The sequence below is a fragment of the Vitis vinifera genome, chromosome 18 (genome assembly GCF_030704535.1).
Source record: "Vitis vinifera cultivar Pinot Noir 40024 chromosome 18, ASM3070453v1".
NCBI lineage: Eukaryota > Viridiplantae > Streptophyta > Magnoliopsida > Vitales > Vitaceae > Vitis > Vitis vinifera.
Window position 1 is genome coordinate 8,395,639 of NC_081822.1, and position 24,409 is coordinate 8,420,047.

At 36.4% G+C, this 24,409-nt stretch overlaps 1 protein-coding gene across 5 annotated transcripts; it reads right to left on the reverse strand.

Annotated features, from left to right (window-relative positions):
* Positions 1-326: 326 nt before the first annotated feature.
* LOC100255840 (kinesin-like protein KIN-4A) lies at positions 327-17,102 on the reverse strand. 5 transcript variants are annotated; one of them, XM_010666256.3, is made up of 26 exons: positions 16,423-17,102; positions 14,400-14,546; positions 14,137-14,286; positions 13,160-13,413; positions 12,189-12,376; positions 11,980-12,104; positions 10,982-11,018; positions 9,528-9,619; positions 9,290-9,400; positions 9,050-9,163; positions 8,538-8,631; positions 8,166-8,278; positions 7,444-7,542; positions 7,249-7,362; positions 7,003-7,119; positions 6,847-6,927; positions 5,191-5,262; positions 4,399-4,492; positions 4,112-4,143; positions 3,920-4,017; positions 3,736-3,834; positions 3,385-3,606; positions 2,553-2,715; positions 2,014-2,184; positions 1,461-1,927; positions 327-904 (listed from the first exon to the last, which is right to left on the reverse strand). In XM_010666256.3, exons 1-25 carry the CDS (start codon positions 16,537-16,539, stop codon positions 1,601-1,603), a joined length of 3,231 nt encoding a protein of 1,076 aa, XP_010664558.1. In that variant the 5' UTR covers positions 16,540-17,102; the 3' UTR covers positions 327-904; positions 1,461-1,600. The 5 variants fall into 5 exon arrangements, with proteins under 5 accessions (XP_010664558.1, XP_010664557.1, XP_010664556.1 ...); XM_010666255.3 differs by having other exon boundaries at positions 8,166-8,281; XM_010666254.3 differs by having other exon boundaries at positions 9,044-9,163.
* Positions 17,103-24,409: the final 7,307 nt, after the last annotated feature.

Here is a 24,409-nt window from a genome sequence, read left to right on the forward strand (position 1 = left end):
GCTGGAAAGAAAAACAAAAAATGTTAGTCCAAATTCGTCTACATGTGGCTGGGTTAATGTGATCATCTGGGGGAGTCCTAACGGGCTGAAAGCGAAAATAGCGACACTTTGACTGTTTTAAATGAGGAAGAAACTCCCCATATCTAACCAGCAAAAAGGTTAGGTTTGGCGTGAGTCCACTGCTGCCATCTTTCATCCATGCATAATTCATGCCTAAACCTATATTCTTCATCAATTCATTGTTCGCGTCTATCCTATACCTTATTGTTATTTTATTCCTGTAATGGATGAAGTAAAAAGAAAAAAAGAGACAAAATCCAAAGAAGTACAAAGGAAAAAGAAATTTCACTGCTGCTGTGAACTTGTACAGAGTTACAATTTGTTTCAACACAATCAACATTTATGCTTACAAACAGTAAAATCACTGAAATGGATTCCTATAAAAGAATCTCCCTTTGTTGTAATAGAAATGCTACTGAATTCAATTCTTTCAACAAAATCAGTATTTGTGCTTACACACAAAAACACTACATCAAATTAGCCACAAAATGAAATCAAAAGAGAAAAATTATATAAAGAGAAGCTTTAATACACATTACTGTGACCTGATGGAAGAATTTCTTCCATTGAGGCAATTGCTATCAAAGAAAATGTATATATATCAAAACAGCAGAGATCACCATCTCAGGGCAGATCTCCTTTCATGTATCACCCTTTACACCCTTTTATCCGCAGCATTTTTTCCAATGAGTACTCCATCGGTAGCACCAAACCTACTTTACAAGATGCTCCGAATGTTGTGACTACAGCTAAGAATTCCAGACTACAAACCTATTTACCCAAATTCAACTTGTTGAAGACAGCAATTAAAAGCAGAGATCCCCAACAGCAACTTTACAGCACACTGCATCCACGAGAGAGAATATTATGAGGTTCATTGATACATAGGAAGTTCTTTGAGGCTGAAAAACTTGGCCTTGCCTGCAGCAAGGTCATTTGATCATCTAGAAAGTGCATAAGCTTTCAGAACAATTATTTTACGTTAGTTATGTGCATCTATGTTTCAATTGACTATTTCATCAAAATGACTCTTCTTTTCCCAGAGAAAACATGACAACACTCAAGCCTGGAATCTCCCATACCATATTTCACTCAAACCAAGCCATGAGCAGTGGTTAACAAACTGATCTTGAGTCCATAGCTGGCAGCTCTTACTCTCTAAATATGTTCCATTTAAGTATCATTTCTCTTAAAAATAGGGGTGCAGTTTTTATCATTCTCCTGATCTATTAAGCATTGCATGCAACACCTTAGTATATCTTTCACCAAAAACACATTGTCCTTTATGAATTCATAGTTGTAGATAATATTCATATCGTTGTTCATTGACAGAACCCCCAAATATGTAAAACTCAATAGAAATTGCAAAGGCAAATTCGGCCAATTCAGTGAAAGATTACCTGCACTTATTTTATGCTCTTCCCCGTGCCATGTGTTGGAGTCACATGTAGAAGTCAAAGATTAATATCCTGGAAATACAAGTTGGTGACCTGGTGCATCCCATTGCATCTGTCAGAACCCGTGGATGGAGCCTTTGCCCTCATGATTGTTTCATCACTGTGCCTAACCCATTCCGAGAGTCTCTATGGTTTCTGCCACTTCCATTTGAACTGTAACAGCCACTGTTGACGACTCCTTTTCCATTTCCATAGCTTCCCAGCTTGTCTGTCAGAACCTGTGTACGGGGCCTTGCCCTCATGATTGTTTCATCACTGTGCCTAATCCATTCTGAGAGTCTCCATGGTTTCTGCCACTTCCATTTGAACTGTAATAGCCACTGGTGATGACTCCTTTTCCATCTCCACAGCTTCCCAGCTTGTCCTACTACAGCTAGTTTCTTCATTGACAATGGTCCAACTGGTACCATCTGCACTCATAGAGAATCCCACCTTATAAAGCCTTACACAGGAGGGTATAATTCAACAGAAAGAAGGCAACAAGAAGGAAATTAACCTTTCGTGTCTGATCTATAAAAGCTACCCGCTCCCTGACCAAGCCATTAGCAATTCCAGCTGTATATTTAAGCTGTTTCTGTGCTGGGACAGACATTGGGGACAAGGGACCGCTCATTTCATCAGCAAAGTGTTTCAATGAGCTCTGCGACTTCTCCTGAACATTGCCAGCCTGAAAGGTGGAAATAAAAACTAAATACTGAGAAATTCAGGTTTACATCTAGATTAGGCAAACAAGTGAAAACATCCATAATGGTTCTGCAAGCCTGTCAAAAGGACCTCAAAACTCATTATGAAGATATCATTTTCCAATTATTTAGAGACTGGGGGCAAACTCAGAACACAGAAGGTTGCCTTGCACAGAGTCAGACAACAGACCTCATCAAAAATATTTTTTCCATTACTTGGATTTCACATGAATTTCTGTACACCTGCCTTGTAATATTTTTAACCTCCGATTGCATTCTCAAATGTGTTCCAATATTTGCTTGTATACTACTACACAAAAATAAAACTCAGACACAAAAGACATGATCTTACAGAAGCTTGTGTAGCCAGTGCAATGGCAACAGCTTGTTCTCTCAATTTTAGCTCCTTCTCAACTTCCTTTCTTCGTAATTCACTCTGTCGTAGTAGACCTACAAGTTCTTTCAGTTGGTCTTTCATTTCTTTGATTTCTAATTCCTTCTCCCATAACTGGCACCTGTCCAACACACCAACAGACACTTCAAAGTTTCAACCAGGCATAACAAATATTACCAACTGCGGTAGCTAAAAAGAAGAATATTCATACTGCCCCTAAAAATTAATCATTTTGAAAATAGAAAAAATAATTGCAAAAGATGATAATTTGACAGGATCAACTAAGCTGGCCAGACGCCACCCAGTCTAAAGAATCTGTGCTTTTAGCATGTCTGGGAGGAAAGATATCTGACTGGCTATACAGAAAGCCTGAGGATTTATAGTAGGTGGATATTGGATATCAAGAAACTAAAGGTCTTTATCACAAAATAAGAGGGGTCTTAGACATGTTAGAATATCAAACCAAGAGAAATATGCCCCTTCCTTTTATCTGGTCCTTCTCTACCGAAATCATGAAGACAGGGTACTGTTTCAGTTGTTAAACAGCATCACCTCCAGAATAGGGGCAAGATAGGTCCCAGATTGGGCTCTCTTAAAACTTGGAGTTTGTCCCTGTTTTTTCTTTTTAAAGTGGAATTTTTATGGCTACTAAGAAATGGCTTGTGCAAACAGGCTTCATTAGTTTACACTTCTTTCTCTTACTTTCTCCATATAATAACTCAACCTTTTTCATATTTGCATTTTAATCTCTTTATCAAATTGCATTATCAGAGGAGGTTCAGCGGAATACCTTGTGTCTGCAACAGAATTGAACATATATTGAAGCAAGCTTTTAGCATCTCCCATTGATCGCAACTGATTCCAACGTCCACGGCTAGTGAAAGCACGCTCCCTTTCTTCTGCCTCTGAAAGTTGTGAAGCCATTGCCACAAGTGAATTTGAGGAAATGCTGAGCATGTTCTCAAGAGAAGATATTCTTGCCATCCTTGCATTTGGTGACATGGAGGACACTCTGAACAAGCATGAAAAAAAGGTTAAGCCCAACTCTATTCTAGATGTGGCATATTGTGATCTATCATTAAACAAGAGAAAGGGAAAAAAAATGGAATAAATAAAATAAACATTTTTATATAGTCTATACCTAGAAAGTCCATTCTTTCCTCGTGGAGGACTAAGCCCCTTCAAAGCAAACTCATCCACTTGTTTCAGCACTGCTAACTCTTCTGCCAGTGCAGCTCGTCTGTAGAGGGCAGCATAATTAACAAAACTATACCATGATAGTTTGACCAGCAGTTAAATAAGAAAACACATTGCAAAATACGCACACTTGGCTTTGCTTCTCATATTCAAAACGAACTTCATGCACATTCACCATGACTTCTAGCTCATGATCAAGCCAGCGTTGTAGAGATTTCTCATTGCTCTAAACATGAAACTTTAGTTAAAATCAATTGAAATAAAAAGAGGTAGTACTATTACTATGGACATACCATGAAACAAGGAATATAGATTATTACCTGCCCATTTGTTCCATTTCCATTGGTAATACCTGAAAGATGACATACCATTAGAAAACTGGAATGCACAAGGAAAGGGCCCATGATGCAAAAAACCCATGTTTTCTATAAGGAGGAGACTGCCTTTTATACAACACATTGAGAAGTACAAATAGTCCTACATCAGCTTACATGAAGGAGCATTTTTCCTTTCTGAAGCTTTATTTATTAAAATGAGGGTGTACTTCTTGGTTAAGAGTCCAAATCACCAGCCTATAAAAGACATAAAATTCAAAGAAAAAACATACCTGAGTTTTCACGTGCTGAAGACTTGCGAGCTTCTAGCAACTCTTTTAGCCTTTTGGTGGCCATAGCAGCTTCCTCTGTCTTTCGCTGAAGAACCTGCAAAACAGAAGATTATTCCAACAAAAAGCTGCAATTATTTCTGATATTTGAAACCTCCATATTGTATTGACGGTGCTTGTGATGTTTGTTTATTTTATAATAAAGTTGGAGGCATCATTAATAATGCTTCTGATTTTGATTTTATGGTTCATGAGCATAATATTCATTTTTAAGAGATTTTGGAATTAACTCAATAAAAATAGATTTCCCTTCTTCAAATAACCAAAGTGGTTACTTACATTCCTCTCCTTAAATTGTAGGCATCAACTCCAAAAGAAAAGAGGCATCCCATATTTAAGTGTGGCAATTTTTTTTTCTAACTCTTGGTGAACAATTCAGTTTGGATAGAAGCAGCAGGAAGCATCAAATAATTTACCCAAACAACAATGCTCTGTGGAGGAACAGAAATAGATCTGTTCCAATCTCTGAGACACAAAATCCCTGAACAAGAATCTAGCAGATAGAACTATAGACGATCCATATAAACAGATCCTCAAGAAAGTGGCACAACTAAAATGAAATCTGAATATTTTATAAAGAAAGAGCATAGGAAAACCCGGATTCAGCATAGTTTCAGAGGCTTATAACAGTCAAAATTTGTTTCCTGCTAAAGATGGTGTTAGTTCTTCTTTAAAATGTCCTTGATGAGCCGGAAGAATAAATAAATAATACACAAGCAACAAAGAACTTCTTACCATTTTTTGACGCTGATTTAGGGTCTGCAGTTTATGCCTTTCGTACTCATTCCGCCTCCCCTCCTTCCGTAACTGTTTTTGCAAATGCATAATCAACACATGGAAGTATAATACGAATGCTATTCAATTAAAGTGCACAAGTAAATAAAATTTGAAGCATACTTGATGGAAACTTGTACCTCTATAAGAGAAAAAATAATATTCAAAAGAAGTTAACAGTATGAGGAAAAGTAACTTGATATTATCTCACACATGCATCAAACAATGACTTCTCTTATCCCACAAACCTTTTGTTGAGCAGTGTTATACACAAGCTTTTGCTCTAAATGTTTACTAGTTGATGCTCCTCTCCATAATTTAAAACATAATGGCTATCACTTTCCTATTGATTTGTGAAATAATAAGTGAAGCATTGTTCTTTTCCCATCAACAATTTTACCTTAGAGCCATATCTGGAAAAGCTTCACCATGAATAAATTGAAGTATCAAAAAGCAAAAAATTCCATCATAACTTATGAAAATTATAAATTAGGAGAAAAGACATGGACATGTATTAACATATAAAATACAAGAGGGGAAGAGTAAAGAACTTCCGTCTAAATGAGACCTGACTGGAGAGGGGTTGGGATGGAGATGGGAAAGTTTTAAATTCAATTTTGCATCTAAGAACAACTTTATTCCTCTAAGAATTAGATTTAAATGGAGAGAAATTTCTTTTCTTTCAAAAATCCCATTTTATAACAAAATGGATTTGAGTGGTTTTTGAGTCATTAAACACTTAAATCCCTTTGCCTTTTGTTAGAATGTGTAGCTTGTGAGAGTTGTGTGCCAGAGGATTTCTGGTGCAACATCTAACCTGAATTAATCTGAATGATCCATTAGTGACAAAATGCATTCATGGTCTTGGAAATAAGAGATGTATGAAGATATCAATTTGTAGTTCATGGATTCAGGTGGGATGCAACATTCACAGGTCAACATTTCTTGTACTCTATTATCTAATAGCTTCCAGATGCTTGGTTTCATAGTCCTGTTTTAGATTTTTCAATATAAAACTATCGTGTCTTGTACTAATCCATTTTCAAAAGTTGATTTCCTGATTGCATATTGATTAATTAAATCTGGGACACATTTATGCTCTTGAATAAACTGATTAATATTTAGGTAATTTAATTCCAAAATTAATTTGGAAATTAACTAAACTGTTGAAAATTTAAAATAAACCTAATCACCTTCCCTCTAGGATGGTTCATACTGTTAAGGTTATTTTAGAACCATATAGATTACAATTCTTCATGGAAAATTGTTAGTTACAAACTTTTATTTTTTTCACTAGTACCATACACCAATTGAAAGGAGACTTAATTTATTACTTTGTAAATATTTGACCCTGCAGGCCCCTACTAGCATGTTGACAAATTGACAGACTTAACGATCCTTATCCTGGCCCATCGCAAGCAAGCAGCATGGTACCAGTTTTTCACTTCTTTAAAAGCAACATTAATAGAGAGTGGCATAGACCCAATACCACCCCTCAAAGTGACAATCATAAGTAAATTTAAAAATTATAATAATAATAACTAATAGAATAAGATTGCAGGAGATTAATCTTAAAAAGTTTAACATTTACATCAAGAAAAGAGGAAAGGCAAGTACCTGCAGCAGTTCCTTCTCTCGAGAGGCCTTCCACTGTCGAAACTGTTCAGCCTCTTGTTTTATCTTTTGTTGCAATTGAACCTATAACATTAGAAAAAATTAGTGACACATATATGAAGAATATAAAATAAAGAGAAGATCAAAATGGGATTCAACCTTTTGCGCCTTGATAAATTGTATTTCATCTTGCAAGCGCTTTGCTGCTTCATCACTTTTTTGTTTTTCCTTCAAAAGTTGAACCTGGCTCTCTTGCTTCTTCTTAAGATCCAGTATCTAATGTGTATAAATCGAAGAAAAGTTTTCACAATTTAAGAAGGTTATGGATCCCTTTCTAAATTCCAAAACAAATATCATTATATCATTTTGAAAAAAAATGAATATGTATATATAAATGAGAGTCACCTGTGCCTCAAGTGTTTTTAATTTCTGGGCATGAATATCTTGCAATTTTTGTGCTTGCCCATCAGAATTAGCAGCACGGTTTTCAACTTCAGCCAACAGACGATCTCTCTCTTGCTGCAGTAATAAAAATGGTGAACAAGTGGAATTCAGTTTTTACAAGGCAGAAACTCCAGAAGTTCAAAAACTCCTATTTACCTGCACTGTTCTTTTCTCCTCCTCTAGTTCCACTATTTTCTTTCCAAAGTGCTGCTTAAGTGCCACTGTGTCAAGCCCTCCAAAAAGTTTCATCTCCGTCTGCACATAAATAACAAAGTAAAGACATGCCTGGGAAAGAAGGTATGTGAATTCTGTTTTAACATTTGTGCAGATGCATATATTCAACAATGCTAAAAAAAATATTAAAAAGAAACAAATAAAAAAAAATCAATGACATAAAGAATTTCCCAGATGTAGCTGCCTGTAGAATTGTCAATGTTAAAGCTGCACAGGAAGCTTACTTCATAAATACCATAAATGTAAATGGAAGATTCACAAACTCAGATCTATATTTTAGCTTATTTGACAACTCATTTTTCTATGATCCCTCCTGTCAAGATATTGAAATGACAAAACACCAAAAACATCAATCCTTTTCTCATAAGTCTTTCATCATAACCAATAAAAGTATATTAACTCTATGAGATTCAGATCAATTCTGATATAATACCATTTCACATTTTTGCCAACTAAGAACTCGGTAATTTCTGTATCACCTTGTATTTTTTATGATTGTAGAACAAGCATGTTTGAGAAATTACAATAAGAACCCAAATGCAAAACACAATTGGTCTCTAAACAAGTTCTGCAAATAGTTCCTATGGAAATGTATCACAATTAATATGGTAGAAGGACACACTCAAAAAATTCGAAGTCCATACCTCCTTTTGCTCTAAACGTTTGTTTAGCTCATTCAACTCTTTGTCCATTGTATTTTGCAGCAGTGTATGTTCCCATTCTTTTGCTGCTTCTTCATCCATTTCCCTGGAATCCCCTGCTAAAATTTGCAGTACAACCTCAATGAAATGGACTCAACTAATAAAGCAAACCTGAATTCATATTTAGCAAGAAAGAGAAAAAAAGAGGGGGGAAGGGATTATTGGGGGAGCCTCTGATAAGAGAAAGTAAAAACTAGTAGAACAAAGACAAAATTCAGCCTTCATGTTCCAGAAGGCCACGACCAAAATGAGCTGATGTCATTGATTAAAAAAAATTATTTCCAACCAAGTCCTAAACTGGAAAAAGAGTCATACCCATTATGGTTTCACCCATTTGATAATCAGATGAATCCACACTAGACAAGCCCCTTTTAAGCCCATCACTTTTCACTGAACAGGTGTGAACATCCTGAAAGAGGAATTTTCAGATTCAGAGCAACAGATAATCCCACTCTTATGATAACACTTTAAACTGAACAAGTCCCTAGTCCCAATTTCTTGGCATTGGCTATGTCATAATAAAAACAAAAGCAATATTTCATGGAGTGAGATAAGACGAAAAAGAAAATTATAAGTCATTTTCAAATCTTACAAATGTAAGGAGAAACAGTAAAAATGTTTCAAGATAAAAAAAGAAAGAAGAACCTATAGAAAAGTATGACAAAAAAATTAGTTCGAGTGCAAAGAAGAAACCAAGGAAAAGAATAGAAGTCGTTTTCTAACCTCAAAAACTAGATCATTTTCCAACCTTACAAATGAGAAGCAAAAAAGAAAAAACATAAAATAAAAAATAAAACTGAATCTGTAGATGAGCATCTAACGTTTACTTGGGCATCTGTTTCACATTGTTCTGTAACATGGCATCTACTGCGGTATTGATGAAGTTCCCGACAGAGGTCCTCATTGGTTGCTTCAAGCCAAGCAATCCTTTCCTTGAGAACCTATATAATTGAACTTCAATATAAATTGTCTCCACTAAAGAAAAAGAAAAATGATTTAAGAGTGAACAAGCACTTATTCTAAGAATCAACAGGAAATGGAAACATTTGAGCAAAGAATCAAAATACCTGTGTTTCATCAGATGAAGCACCTCCTCCACGTGCACACAGTTCTGCCTGCAAATACTCTAGTTGTTGGCGCATCTTTAACATCTCATTGGATATTGGATCTCTGTTGACCTGTTTAACATCAACAATAGAAGTAGAAAGCTGCATTAATGGCACCTCCAAGAAAGCGAGGAATCTTTATCTTCATGTGTCAAAATGGAAAAGAAAGAAAAATTGAGGCTTATTCTAAAAAACTTACGACGGGCTTATTTTGGATATTGCGAGCACGATTTGCATACTTTAGGGTGTTCAGAGTTTCTTCAGCATTTATATCAGCAGGACTAATGCAGGCTACAAAAGGAAGAAATTTGGAAATATAAGAAAAATATGAAAAAGTTTTGCTGCCACAGATTGCAAAAGTAGCATAGAGATAGCATTTCTAATCCTGAAAGAGTGAAAATTATTAGAAAAAACAAGAAACACAAAACACAACATACAAATAATATCCCACAGTTATTTTGCTATGATTCCTCATAAAAGTTAATTTACAATCAGATAACTGCCCACCAATATTTTCAGTCAAGCATTTTTAAGGACAGAGAAACAACAGCGCTAAGAAATGCCAGAATGCAAAAGCTTAAATATTCAGATTAGATGGTTTTTGCCCAATGCCAAATATGTGCTAAGAGTAAATGATGGTTCTTTTGCCTCTTCTATTAAGTAAAAAATGAGATGAAACTGTCTGAGAGATACTTTTTAATAGAAAAATAGTGTGCATGAAGGAAAAAGGCCCAAAGGATTATCAGTTTAGCATCTTGGGGGATTTGAAGAAATAAAGGGTCTATTTGGGAACGTTTTTAAAAACAATATAGTTTTGAAGAATTGTACTTAAAAATAATTCTCAATTATTTTTCAGGAACAAAATTCTGTTTGAGAACTCAAATATGAAAAGCAACTCCCTCCACTTGTTCTCTGTGAAGGTACTATGTACTTGAGTACAACGTAAAAGTTCACAAAGTATTCACCATATTTTCAAGTATTAATTAGAACACACTAGAAAAAAAAAACTCTCAAATTTGCTCTAAAAATAATTTGTTTTCATATTAAATTCACAAAAACCATTTTCTATCAAAAGTTTGTCAAACGTGTTTTCTGAGTTAGAAAACTATTTTCTTTTTTCTAAACGAGGTCAAAGTAACTATAGAATGAGGTATACTACTTATCCAGAGGGAAAAGGAGAGAAAACAAGGTATGCTACTTTATACTAAAGCATGATCATGCCGGTCAATAAACCATATCCTGGGTTTTTTGTGCCTTGAAGTCCTTCGAGGGATTGTGAACCACATAATGTGTATTATTACATTTTCTTTCTGCCTTAAAGCCTATAGAAATCCGTTTGATCAGGTGTACCTGCCTTATTCAGAGGGGGCCTCATTAGATCTGTGTAATTGACTCCCTCCTCTTGTTTTCTCTTTCTTTGTTTTCACCAATATATGTTTATTTCTCATAACATGTTATTGGGAGTATAAATCTATAGTACAATAGGTTTGACACACATTGCTTCCATGCTAGGCCTGTGTAGAGGTGTACTAATGCAAAATGAAGCTTGGGGGACTTCTATGCAAGACCCATGGTGCTGTTTCATGGCATCTACTTAAGCAGCATATTATGCTGCCTACAAGAATTCTTCATATTATAAATAATAAAATTTACCTATCATGACAGTTCTGCTGTTACCACCAAGTGAATCCTGCCAAAATGCATGAACATAGATTTAAAAATATTAAAAATATATATGAAATGTAAAAATATTAAAATACATATACAAAAGGAAAAAAAGGGTGGTGATGGGGGAGGGGGGAATACGAAAGCTTCATTGGCACTTAAGACACTTCATAATAAATGAAATGACACCACCCTCATTACAGGTAGTCATTGGTTGATACCAAAGTCAAATATTAAATCATAATCAAACTTCAAAAACTACATAAAGGACACACTGAGCTATAAAACCTGGGAACTGTGAAATATGTTATACAGTCTGGAGCATATTTAAACATTTATTCTATTGGTAATTCACCTTACAATCCTAATATTTACTGACCTTATTAAAATGGAAACTTTATGGTATTTCACCTACATGAAAAAAATTAGAAAAAAAAAAATAGCAAGGAGGCTATCGGATTGATACGCAACTATTTCAGTAAAAAAAAATTGTCAAATTGAGCATCTGAATGACTATAAATGCACTGTTTGTCTTTGCTTTCTTAAGTTTATGTACTTTTTATATGAAAAGAAGTTTTAGGGATTTTGTTGCAAGAAAACTCAGTCACACATTAACTTGGCATAAGCATAAAAAAGAAACTCAACCTAAGCATTTCAAAGAATGTCATTATTTGAAATAAAAAATGTCATTATTTTACAGCAAGGAATAAAAATAAACCAAAAATGAGAAACAGAGAGAGAGAGATCAGGCCTTATGGTAGACCCAAAAATTCTTTTTCTGTGCCTGTATGTGAGAAAGGAGTAGGCCTATTCTTGGTGTAAACAGAAAGAAATTTTTCGTTATTGAAAGTACATAATCTCAATTAGTCACTGCAAACAATGGTTGAAGTCAGAATTATGGGTCATTAAGTGACAAGCCAAAACCATTGAAATTTCATCTAGCTGTGGTAACAATAAACAACCAGTTAACCATAAGTATGTCAAACCTGCAAAAGCCGAGTAAGTTTACTGTCCCGATAAGGAACATGAACGCCTTCTTTCCTTTTTTTCTCATCACCAAGTGCACTAATGACGTTGCCAAGTGCAAGAAGGCCCTTGTTAATGTGAACCCCTGTTTAAAAGAAAGTGCATCCATATGATCAAATTGCGGCCAAAATGTAGTCAGATGCAACAAGAAAAGGATAGTTCAATCTACCTTCCTTAAATCGTAGACCATCCGAACCCGTTCTTTTAGCTCGTTCTGATCCAGCAAGGTCTACTAAATGCAACTTGGCACATAGATATTCTTCACTCATACTCTCACTAAGACCACTATCACTAGGAAAAGCAGGATTGAGCTTATTCATTTGCTCTAATGTGATGGTGAAGATGGCATGCGAGCGACTGTACATTCACATAAACAAGAGATGCAATTGTCATTAAATCCATAAACAACCGCAGATTTAACAGTAAGTATTTGTTTAAATGCAAAATCTCTGAAACCAGGCCTTTCATTAAAATGGAAACTGGGCCCCACTAGTTAATCCATGCCACATAAATATTAAAGAAAAAAATTCAAAATTTTAGAAAAGAATATTGTAACTTCTAGTATAGTAAGTAAAATAAACAAAATAAGTTTGGTTTGGATAAGGCTGTGTTGACTTGGCCAGAGAATTATATATAATGAATTATATTTAGATATAATTCATTATATATTTAGATAGTTTATAATATTTTACGTATTGCAAAAGCTTGGAGCATCTTTCAGGGGTTTTACAAACAAAACCACTGGGTCAATTGAGTTTCTTAAACATTCATTAATTCATGAAACTAGCTCAGATTTTTAAACAATAATTTGTTAACAAAATTAGCCTCAAGTACACTTATCTTCATCTCCATAATCGGCTCATGGTAATAGTGGTATCATTCATGGTAAAACTCTCATCTGTCAATTAGTTTATAACACTTGGCTTTCCTTGGTACACCAAGAGTGAGAAAGATTACTAAATATTTTCTAATCTCAAGATTCTACGAATTGGATTGAAATTTTGAAAAGACAGGCTTTTTCTTCAAATGCCTAGAAAAAGAAAATAATGCCATCACACAACATTTATTTTTCTTTAATCTAGGAAAATAATGTCATCATGCATCACCTATGTTAATAATAATATTAGATGTGAGGTTAACCTTGATTGATTGTTCATATTTGTACTTCCTGTTGCCCTGCTCAGTGATCCTTGTTCTAGGCAAGCTGCCATTTCTTTTAATGTACGGACACCAATTTCAGTAGACCCTGCCAATGTAATAACACCATTTGATGTCTCACGAATTTGTATCGGTGGTTTCCCGGGGACAGGTACTTTTCCTGTGTGCCCATTTGCAGTCTCTGATTTGTTCACAGAACTGGGATCCAGCAAGTCTCGTACTTCTTCTTTTAAAATCTTCACATGCCAATCTTATTGTCAAATGCTTGTTATAGTAGGAATGGAAGAAAGTAAAGGATATCAAACAAATAGCAGAAACTCAATTAGTATCAAATTAACTTTCCAAGCTATGAAAGTGAAACACATATCATAGGTAGGAAAATATGAATCAGCAAAACTAAGCTTGGAAGTTACATTCAGATACGAGGATATAAACATTAAGGTATAAGTTTCACTGGTTAATATTTTTTCAACTTCAGTTTGAGAACTTACAATAAGAATGATATATAAGAGGCAAAAGATTATATAACAAAAAACCTCAAGACCTGACAGATTGAAAAATAACAGCTTGATGAGGAACAAATATAGACCTAAGTTCAATAATGTAAAAACCATGCTACCATGGACACTTTTGATTTTACTAGACTACATAGAAGCAAAACAAGGAATAAAAACTGAAAAATATATTCTGTGCCAAATAGTCCAGAAACATGTCAGTTTTGCTACCATTAATGTGGATGTCGCATCATAACCCTTGCTGTAATATACCAGTCCAATCATTTACTCACAAAGAAGTATGACATAGACTTGCTAACTATAGATAACTTGTATTGGTGTTGAAACAATCCTTAAAGGAAAAAAATAATAGGTTCGATAAATAAATTAAGTACACCACATTGTATAACTCTCCAAATGTCAAAAGGAATTTAAAAGATTAAGAGAAGAAACAACAAAATGAACCTCAATGAAGGACACATGCAATTGGAACTCAGTTTGATGCTTCAAAGTTTCAATCTTGTTGAACAAAGCATTCATCACTTGAGGGATTAGTCCCATTTGAGAACTGTCTTTGAAGCCAGTGCCCATGGTGTATGTTTTCCCAGATCCTGTCTGCAACACCTCAAAATGTCAACAATGACAATTTCCAAAGGAATATGATTTTGCAATGCATAAGTAACTGATTGTTTCAAATTGAGCAGTTTCCCATGGAGAGAAGGGTTTACCTGACCATAAGCAAGGACGGTAGCATTATATCCTTGGAATAGACCATCAACAAGTGGAGCAACACATTCCTCAAACATGGCAGATGAAGAAGAACCAGTGCTCCCGTAGACATGATCAAACGTAAAGGAATGTGTTCCAATTTGTACCTGCACCATAGCCAGAAACGACCTCCGTGAAACCCAACAATTAGTTTCACGCTCTGTGAACCAAATAAAACAACTTGAAGTTGGTGGAAATTAAACTAGGTAGTCATCATGCACTCACAAAGGTAAGGGCATTCAAAAAGCTTGTATTATTGGTACTTTTGTTTCAACTTACTATCATCACCAAATACATATCTGAATTGTCATGCCAAAGAAAGAAATATTTTTTCTGCAAACCCAGTTGAACAAATATTATAACTGTATGATGCTGTAGGATGAGATTCATAAACTTTATTATTATTAATAAATTATTTATAATTAATAAAAACATGTTGTTCTGTAACTTCTCTTTTGGACAAGAAATTACACTTCATACACACTTCATTAATAGGTATGGATTAAGCTTTAGGAATAAGGGCAAAAAGAAAGAAACAAACAAATGAACCTCTATGTTGCACACAGCACTTCACACGAAGGAAGTGAATAATACAAGAAAGTATTAATCCAGGACGAGAATGCATGTTGGAAAAGCCTACTGAGATTATTAACTAGCATATGATAAAATACTTAAATGTCTGAATTTGGGGAAATATTCATTCCTTAAGTTGCTCGAACAAGATTCAGAACTGTACTAAATTTTGGCCACAACAGTAACAGATTTAAAATGAGTTGGGGTAACCAAATTCAATGCAATTCTAAAACTATATATAATTGGTAATATTAAACCTTAGTTACTTCTGCTGGGAGAATTGATCAGTAATTAAAAGTCTATATACTACTTCTGATTATTATTGCAATGCCAACTCAGTTGCATACAAAATGTAACAAAACAAGTGTGAGACAACAGAGCTACTTTTTAGTTTCATACTTTTCCTTGCCTGGTTTTTCTTTTTTCCTTTCAATAATGAACTTGCAGCAGCCTATAGATGGTACTAGAATAAGAAAGAGTCAATTTCTTGCAAAGGTAAATGAGTTGAATAAAAATATTTTATAACAAGAAAAACAATTATTATGTATGGACCTAGAAAATGAAGAAAGTACTTCACCGACAGAAAAAAAAATGCAGAAATATAAATAGGAACAAGAAAAATAAGACAAAATGGCAGATGTGGCACTAATATTGTCTAATTTGACTGCTATGCAGAGGATGAGACACCATAGATACACATTGCTGTGCATGATTCCCAAAAGGGCAGGAGCTTTGGCCAGGTCTGAGAACATGCATAGAAACTGATACCACATACTAACAGAAAAACCATCATTGCATATCGGATCCAAATTGAGAATTATTAACCGAAGAAGACAACACAGCCAATAAAACAACCTGGCCACAGTCCAGATGCCACCAAGAAACCACATGAGTTCCTTTCTTTTATTTAAGGACCCCATTTACAATATGTTCGAACAGAAAACATGACCAGTCAAATATAACTCCATGGAAAAATCTGCAAAAGCATGTTCATGGACCTATCTGATTCTTCAAGTCTTTTCCCAGAGAAAAAAGAGATGAATACAATGTTGGAAAGGACTCCTAAAACTGGAACTTAAAAAGCAATCAACTCCCCATATGAGCAAAAGCACCATTCATAAAGGTGAACCCAACACCATCGGATTCATATATTTTCCTAACCCAATTGTGGATATATCAAGCACTAATAATTTAATTATACTCCAGATTCAGATCACAAGAGCACCACTATATTGAGTCAAACATGAAAAAGACTACAAGAATTTTTAGGAAAACCAGTAATCCTCAATCCCCACTCGGCATCGCGAGATCTAGATCAGCTGTGCCAAAGAAATGAGCTGAGTCATCCATTGATCATCCCTCACATTCACTCCTATACTAGAGTTTTTCACATTCTGAAACTGAGTGTACCTGAGGCTTTCCAGGAATGACAGTGACACAGTCTTTACACCCTTGAAGCCTCTCATCACCGATTAGTGGTCGGATGTGAACCGCAACCTTAACGCAGCAATCCTCTCCAGGTTCCATAGCAAGCAGACAAATAAAAAGATTGAAGAGAGAAAGAGAGAGAAATTCTTGACCAAATTTTCCTAGAAAATCTTTCTCGTTGTGTGAGAATTCCAGAGAATTCAGGACAAGAAAGTGATGCAGCAACAGAAGAAGGAAGAGAGATAGAGAGCAGAGAATGTGGATAGAGAAAGGGAGGGTAGTTGGGGGAATAGCGGCGCTGGGGGCATTAGAAGAAGAAAGGAAGGGTAACTGCAAGGACAACAACCACTATCATTTTCCCTTGCTATTCACTGCACAACCAGCACATATCACCACTGCCACACACTTGTGCCTCTGCTCCCACCCCTCCGAAAACCAAGAAAAAAAAATACTTTCACCTCACTCCTTCCCAAAATACCCTCCGCATTCCACAACGGCTCTCTCACCGCCACCCTCCCCTCTCGGCGTCATTTACAATCCTACCCCCGCCCTCTCCCCGGAATAATATAAGGTATAAAACAGCACATAAACCACGGACCACGTGACTCCGGAATCGTATACGGTATACAATCACGGATTAGTTTTCGGCACGAGGGAGGTTTTCTTCAATTCAGGCTTTTTTTCTTCGAATTATGGGACGCCAATTAATTTCTCTAAACAACCCACACCCACTCGATAGCGTGTCGTTTAATGTGAATAAAATAAAATGTAGAGGGTTCCAAATGTAGAAAATGATTTAATCGGGATGATGTTTGTTTGGAGGTAGGAAAGTTAGCGGGGGTGGGGAGAGGTGAGTAAAGGGAGAGGACGGGAGAGGTAGACCCACGTAATAGACATAGCCAGCTGGTGGTCTCCTACCCTCACATGGCCTTTTAGTATCTCTAACTTGGCTCTTCCCCACATTCTGTCAGTCAGACCTATATGGTCCCACTTTTTTCATTACCTGTTCGCATTTTCCAACTTCTCATGGATTTAATCTTTTTTAACAGCTCATTCTGTAAATGCGTCCTCGCTTCAAGTCTGGCTTCATGGATTTCTGCCTTGAATTCATGGGTCTGAATTGACTTCTAAGCTTCTCGTTTTTGCATTTGTTTTTGTTTTTTTTTTATAAGAGAAAGAAGGCTTTTAAAAGCATGCGCTAAATAATAAGAACAATGCTTTGCATAATATATATCAGATGTGAGATGCCAAGGGATGGAAGGGCTATTCCGTAATTCAATCTGGCATTGGGGGTATTAGAAGTGAGGTGTGAGAGGTGTCCGCATGCTTCTTTTGGAACGCTAATCATCAATTTATGTCGGTAATTTTTTAGCATTTATGTAAGAAATCTATAAAAATTAGTAGATAGATGATATTTTGATTAATACCTATTATTGAAGTATTATTATTAATCAGCTGAATGGTAAACCAGATCTGCATGCTTAGGGGGGAAAAAGAAAAAAAGAAAAAAAGAATAAAATTAACCTCCCACCCACTTCAAAGAATGCCTTGATTAAGACAACTTTTGCAGCTGGAACTTAAGTCATGAGATGATGAGGCAAGGCAGAATTAGTTGTTGGGTCGTTGGATTGTTAAGAGGACCCAAAAAGAAAGTAATCAGAGTGGAAGACTAAGGACCACAAATGACAATGAAACCAGGCATATGCAATTTCCTACGTGGGTTCAGATCAGTGTATTGCCTCGCAAATGGCAACCATTTCCCATTGAATGTTAGCTTGTACGTATTCAATTGTACAAATCATTTGCCCATCCTAAGCTATACATGCTTGAAAGTTAAAATAAGGTGTTATTTCCCCACTCATAAGTTTGTGATGCTTTCGGATAATGGATTGCACCCAACCCTTAAGGTGGACCATCAACTAGTGGTATAAAACTTGGACCCCGGATTTTAGACATTTGAGTAGGAAATTGAAACTTTTGTGATCTGTTTCAAACACAACTATTCCATCTGCTTTGATAACTTTCCTTGGATGTGGTAGACTGCAAGTTAAGCAAACTGCCCCCACCCATCAATTTTTTCTGCAGCTCTCCGACTCCTTCATTCAGAAGGGAGAATTGAGAGAGAAAGAAAGCTTATTCAAAGTATCCCAATCCCAAGTTTCCTTTTCCCCAACCTAACGCTCTACTCTTGGATTTTTGCATTCCGACCGTTAGCTTGGATGTAGGCCAAGCACCTATAGGCAGGCCCCACAATTTTTTTTCTTCCTTCTAATTAATTTGCCCTGGCAATGTAATTGCGTTGAATTCTAGTATAGGCGATCTTACCAACTACAGAAAATGCATAATATATATAATGTGAAAGGCAGCAGATTGAGATCACAAATAGTCTTGTAGCTTTTCATCCTAACTTACCAACCATGATGATAGATATATGTAGGTCTACGTTTCCATTTACTAAAGACAACAATTTCTCTTCTAGAATCAGGTTTGAAAGTAATGGAAGTTGGTTTCCTTGTGAAGCCAGGCCAAATTTTCCACACCAGGGAGCACAGGGATAATTGAATTAAGGGCATAAAAAGTTTGCTATATCATTTATCTCTTCTGCCTGATTCTAGTTCGTTTAGGTAACACGTCATGGCTTTGTCCTCCCAGCTCTTAGGCCACCCTTCTGGAGGGCTAAAATCTCATTTCCATAACCCGTACTCCTCTCCAAACCCTGCAAAAACAATAATGTCACTTTCCTATTGCATTGCAATGTGGAAAGGGAAAGCAGTTATTTGATTCAGGATTGCGTGCAAGGAAAAAGTTGCAGATAATAAATCATAATCGCAGGCTCTATATATAAGCTTTCACAATGGAATGAGCTAATCTTGGTTATCCTTAGGGAAAAGATGCTACTGATCCATAGGTGGCTGAGCAACTCCCCCCTTTCCATATGCCATGGTCCTCCCTTTTTATATTCTTCAATTTCCTTGCGTATATCACCTTCAGACTTGATCACAGCAACTTTCCCTTTTTTTGTTCTTTTCTTTTAGTGTAGCCCTTTTTCATGGGTGAAGCAATGAATTCAGCTTTCTGCCATAAACTGCCCATAATTACTGTTTTGACACAAATGTTCTCATTAACCCACATGTTTGAACAAAAATAAAATCAATTTTGAGCCAATGAGGTGGCTTCCTCCTCTAAATTTGATAGAGCAGCTTACGCTTTCTTTATTCCCACTTCCACCACCCCTACTTTTTCCTTGTGCTTTCTACCCATGTGAAAACTCGGCATCACATGCTCCCACCTCCTTTACATCCCACCATTATTCCAACCCTTCTTTTGTCATAGGAGCACCCATCTTTCTGTCCCCTTTCATTAGATCATTCCCACACCCTACTCTCCTTCGTTTACCAGAATTATTAATACCATTATTAAAACATACTTTAGACGGTCTTAGGGTCCAATCAGGCAGTTCCGTTAATCAGTGCACTCATTTTCGTTTTAAGTACATTAAAAATCCTAGATTAGGGTTTCATAGAGGAGATATGATTCCAATGGTGCAATTATCACTGCATGGCCCCTCTTGTCATCCTAAAGCAAAAAATGTGTATGCAATCTAATTGTGCTTCCTTTTTTAGTTTTGTCTTCCATCATTTCTTGTCTTGGATTAAAACTGCAGAGCCTCTTAAAGCGCTCCCCCCTCTCGCTATCTGATTCTGGGCTCATGAGTTTAAAAGGCTGTGGAGAGTAGTGGAGACACAGCATGTGCAGCACTGCAAGTGACGCTCATGCGCATGGGTGAAAATGTGTGGTTGGTCCTAATACTATGAGGAATATATCTATATTTATATGTGGGTTTTGGCATAATGAGTGAGTAGGGGTTTTGACATTTCTCCATTATATCCAGTCCAATCAAATCCAGCATGCGTTAATTGGAGATAGGTGATGCTATGGAGTGGAACAACTGGAAAGTGTCCTAACCCCATATGCCCCATCGCCTTCTTTAATTATTTTTCTTTTTCCTAAACATATATTTTATTGTTTTGGCGTTTATGGATGCAGCTCCACATGCTTTCAGAATTTATACCGTGCTATAAATTTAAAATTTTTTAAAGCAATCTTTTCCGTTAGGGAAATGTGACAACCAAAAAGGCAACGTGCACTTAATCTCTTTTGTTTATTTATGTAATGACACAAAATTTGCCATCAATACCAAATCTTCATATCTTTAAGAAGCCTTTTTTAATGAAAGTGCTAAAACCATTTTTCAAATTAAAATTATTTTTTAAAAACACTTCCAAACAGAGTCTTACTTTTATAAAAAAATAAAAAAAAAAAGTGATTTTATATTCATATATTATTATCACCTTCTGATTCCAAATGATATAAACCCTTCCTATCAAGCAAAACTGATAAATCAGATGCTTTGAGGCCAATAATTCAAAGCTGTATACAGATGAAAATTCTATAAAGTATACATTGTCAAATCCAAAAGATATTCAGATTAGCACCTGAGAAGGGAGTCGACAACCTTAAAACTAGCATAAACGAAGGGACAAAGTTCTAATCATCACCCTAAAATGTACTCAAAAGACACTAAAGATAGCCTGAAGAAACAAAAGATAACTTGAAGAAACAAGTCTAGTCCAAAGCTCCATATGGAATATCACTATCGCTTGTGATATTTAGAAGATAAATATGCGAAATTTAAAAGAAACGTACCCTAAATACACTTTTTGTAAACTAGAGTGAAGCAAAAAAGTAACACAAAAAATTCGATCCTTCCCAAATCAGTCCATCTTTATTAAAGAACTTTTGCTTTATTTATTTTCCTTTCACTTGGAAATACTAGCCCTATCATTATTTTTAATTACATTTTATAGTTAAAAAATAATATTAAGAATTTATAATTAAAAAAAAAAAACAATTCTTAGCTAACTAACTTAATTTGAATTCAAATTTAAAAAATATATTTATATCATTATTTTTAATTGCTTTTTATAGTTAAGAATAATATTAAGAATTTATAATTAAAAAAATCAATTTTGGTCAACTAACTTAATTTGAATTCAAAGTATAAATAAGGACATAATTAATTAATTATTTGATGGTGCCACCGTTATTTTTACTATTAGATTGTATGGTAAGTGATGATAGGATTTTGGATATAATTATAGTATAGAAATGTATTTTTTTTCAATAGATATATAATAAATGCCTCAATTAGGTGGGCCACATACATATTTTTTAAGTCTCATTATTTATACCTTATTTTTTATTTATTTATATCCTAATACATTAGTCTTATTTGTTTGTACACTCCTAAAATACTTAAATCTCGGCAAGCATATTCAACAATCCAAATTTGAAGTTTTATGGGGTTACTAAAGTACCTTAGTATTTTCATGGATATACTAAAAATTAATGTTTTAAACATTGGATTAGACTAGATGGTCCAATTGGTTAAACCACCAATGGATCATCTTTTCAATCTAATTGGTTGAATCCAGTTGTTTGGCTATTAAAATTATGTTAAACCGTTCAAATCACCAGTTGGGTTGTCAAGTAGACCCGATCAAGGGTTGGTTGACAAAATTTACTAGGCTATTCAAATGTAATACATATCTTTATTGGGTAGCCCTAGTGGGCTACTGTCAGCCCCTTAGTCTCTTGACCCAATGATGGAGGAAAGGGCCTCATGGGAAGGCCTTGCACCCATGGGGATCCTAGATGGAGAGCAAGGATAGCCTGGAGGTTTGGTGGTTCAAACCCCAGGAGACAAATAAGGAGACCGATAGGACACCATGCGCACGCTCCAGACGAACACCACGCGCGCACACTAGACAAGCACCCCGTGTGCGCCAAACGAGCACCATGCGCGTGTCAGATGGGCACCGCATGCGCACCAGACGAACACTACACGTGCGCTAGACGGATACCATGCACACAACAGTCTCGCGCGCTAGGCCGCACCAATGCGCACACCAGGCCACACTTGTGCGCATATCAGGGCATATATGGGACTATGGAGTTGGTGCAGATGAAGGGTGAGGTTTATTATGAAATATAATTATTAATTATTTAAATATTTCATTATGTTTTCTCAAATGGGTCTAATGTCTCCTCCAAACATCTTGAAAAAGTCCTGCCTAGTTTGTCAGATAGATACGACCGAGAGGAAGAAGGCTGCAAGGTTGTTATAGCCCCTCCCCATTCCAGAAAAACCTTGGGAAAGCGTTTCCATGGATTTCATCACCTAATTTCCAAAGGTTCGTGACTTCAAATCTATCTTTGTTATTGTGGATAGATTTTCTAAGTACTCTGTGTTTATACCTGCTCTTAATGCATGTCTTGCGAAGGAAGCAGTTAAGTTGTTCTTCAGCCATGTTGTAAAGCACTTTGGATTGCCTCGAGACATAGTAAGTGATCATGATGCACGATTCACAGGCCATTTTTTGGTGGAGCTGTTCAAACTCTTAGGTTTGGAGTTGAAGTTTTCCACAACCAATCATCCTCGAACTGATGGGCAGATAGAGAGGATCAATGCATTATTGGAGGAGTACCTTAGGCACTATGTGACAACAACACAAAAAAAACTAGATTGATTTGCTCGACATTGCCCAGTTGTGTTACAATCTATAAATGAGTTTAGCAACAAGGATTAAGTCCCTTTGAATTGGCTATTAGGGTGCAAGTAAGGATGCCTTTGGAGGTGGCCAAGCAAAAAGCAGGAGGAAATAGCCATGCAGCCTACAAATTGGCTTGGTCCCAGCATGAGATGTTTGATGAAACCCGAGACAGTCTAAAGAAAGTAGCCAGACGGATGAAGAAGTATGCATATCGTGATCGTCGGCCCTTGGAATTTCAGATTGGGAACAAAGTCCTCCTGAAATTGATTCCTCAGATATGGAAGAAAATTAGCAGCAAGACAAGGTAGAGAGGTCTGATTCTTAAATATGATGGACCATTTAAGGTGATAAAATGGGTGGGGCAGGTGGCCTACATGTTAAAGCTACCTAAGAGCCTCAAGGTTCACCCAACTTTTCATGTCAGCTTTCTAAAGCCATACCATGAAGATCCGGATGCATAGAGGGTGCAAGCAAAACAGACCCCTCCCTTGGTCATGAAACAATGTGATCAAGAGGTGGAGAAAATCTTGAATCACAGGAACATGGAACATAGTAGAAAGAGTCAATGAATTGATTTCTTGGTTCAGTGGAAGAAGACTTCAAAAGCAGAAGCTACATGGGAAAAAATGTTACCTTGTGGCAGTTTTAGGAGGCAGTCCAAGCATATTGGCGAACTAAGTCGACGAGGGCGTCGACTTCAATAGGTGGGGGTGGGTTTGTCAACCCATTAGCCTTTTGACCCAATGATGGAGGAAATAACCTCATGTGAAGGCCTTGCACCCATGAGGGTCCTAGATAGAGAGTAGGGATAGCCTGGAGGTTTGGTGGTACAAACCCTAGGAGATAAATAAGGAGACCGGCAGGACAGACACTGACCGCACACGCGCCAAATGAGCACATCGTGCACACCAAACGGACACCATGATTGTGCCAAACGAACACCAAGCATGCGCTAAACAGGCACCGTGCGTGCACCAAACAAACACCATGTGTGTTCCAGACGAGTATCGCGCGCGCACAACATTCTCTCACACCAGGTCGCGCTCATGCGTGCACACCAAGGCATATGTGGGGCTATGGAGTTGGTGCAGATGAAAGGTGAGGTTTCTTATGGAATATAATTATTAATTATTTAAACATTCCATTATGTCTCCTCAAGGGGGTCTAATGTTTCCTCTAGACATCTTGAGAATGACCTGTAATGCTCTTTAAGGGGAAGAGAGGTAGGTGACTCAAGGGAGCACCACGACAAGGCCTTGGGCATGCCTAAGACACTCATATGACACTCAAGCATGCACACATGGGCTCCAAAACATGTGTGGTGTGCACCCTATGGCCATAACGGCACGGGGCCT

What these genes read in the sequence shown, in the direction of transcription:
- LOC100255840 (XM_010666253.3), bottom strand. Translation starts at nt 16,539, where the DNA reads ATGGAACCTGGAGAGGATTGCTGCGTTAAGGTTGCGGTTCACATCCGA. An exon ending in AACTTACTCGGCTTTTGCAG is followed by an intron (nt 11,019 to 11,979) that starts GTTTGACATACT and finishes GCATTTTGGCAG; the next exon opens with GATTCACTTGGTGGTAACAG. An exon ending in CAGCAGAACTGTCATGATAG is followed by an intron (nt 9,620 to 10,981) that starts GTAAATTTTATT and finishes TTCCTTTTGTAG; the next exon opens with CCTGCATTAGTCCTGCTGAT.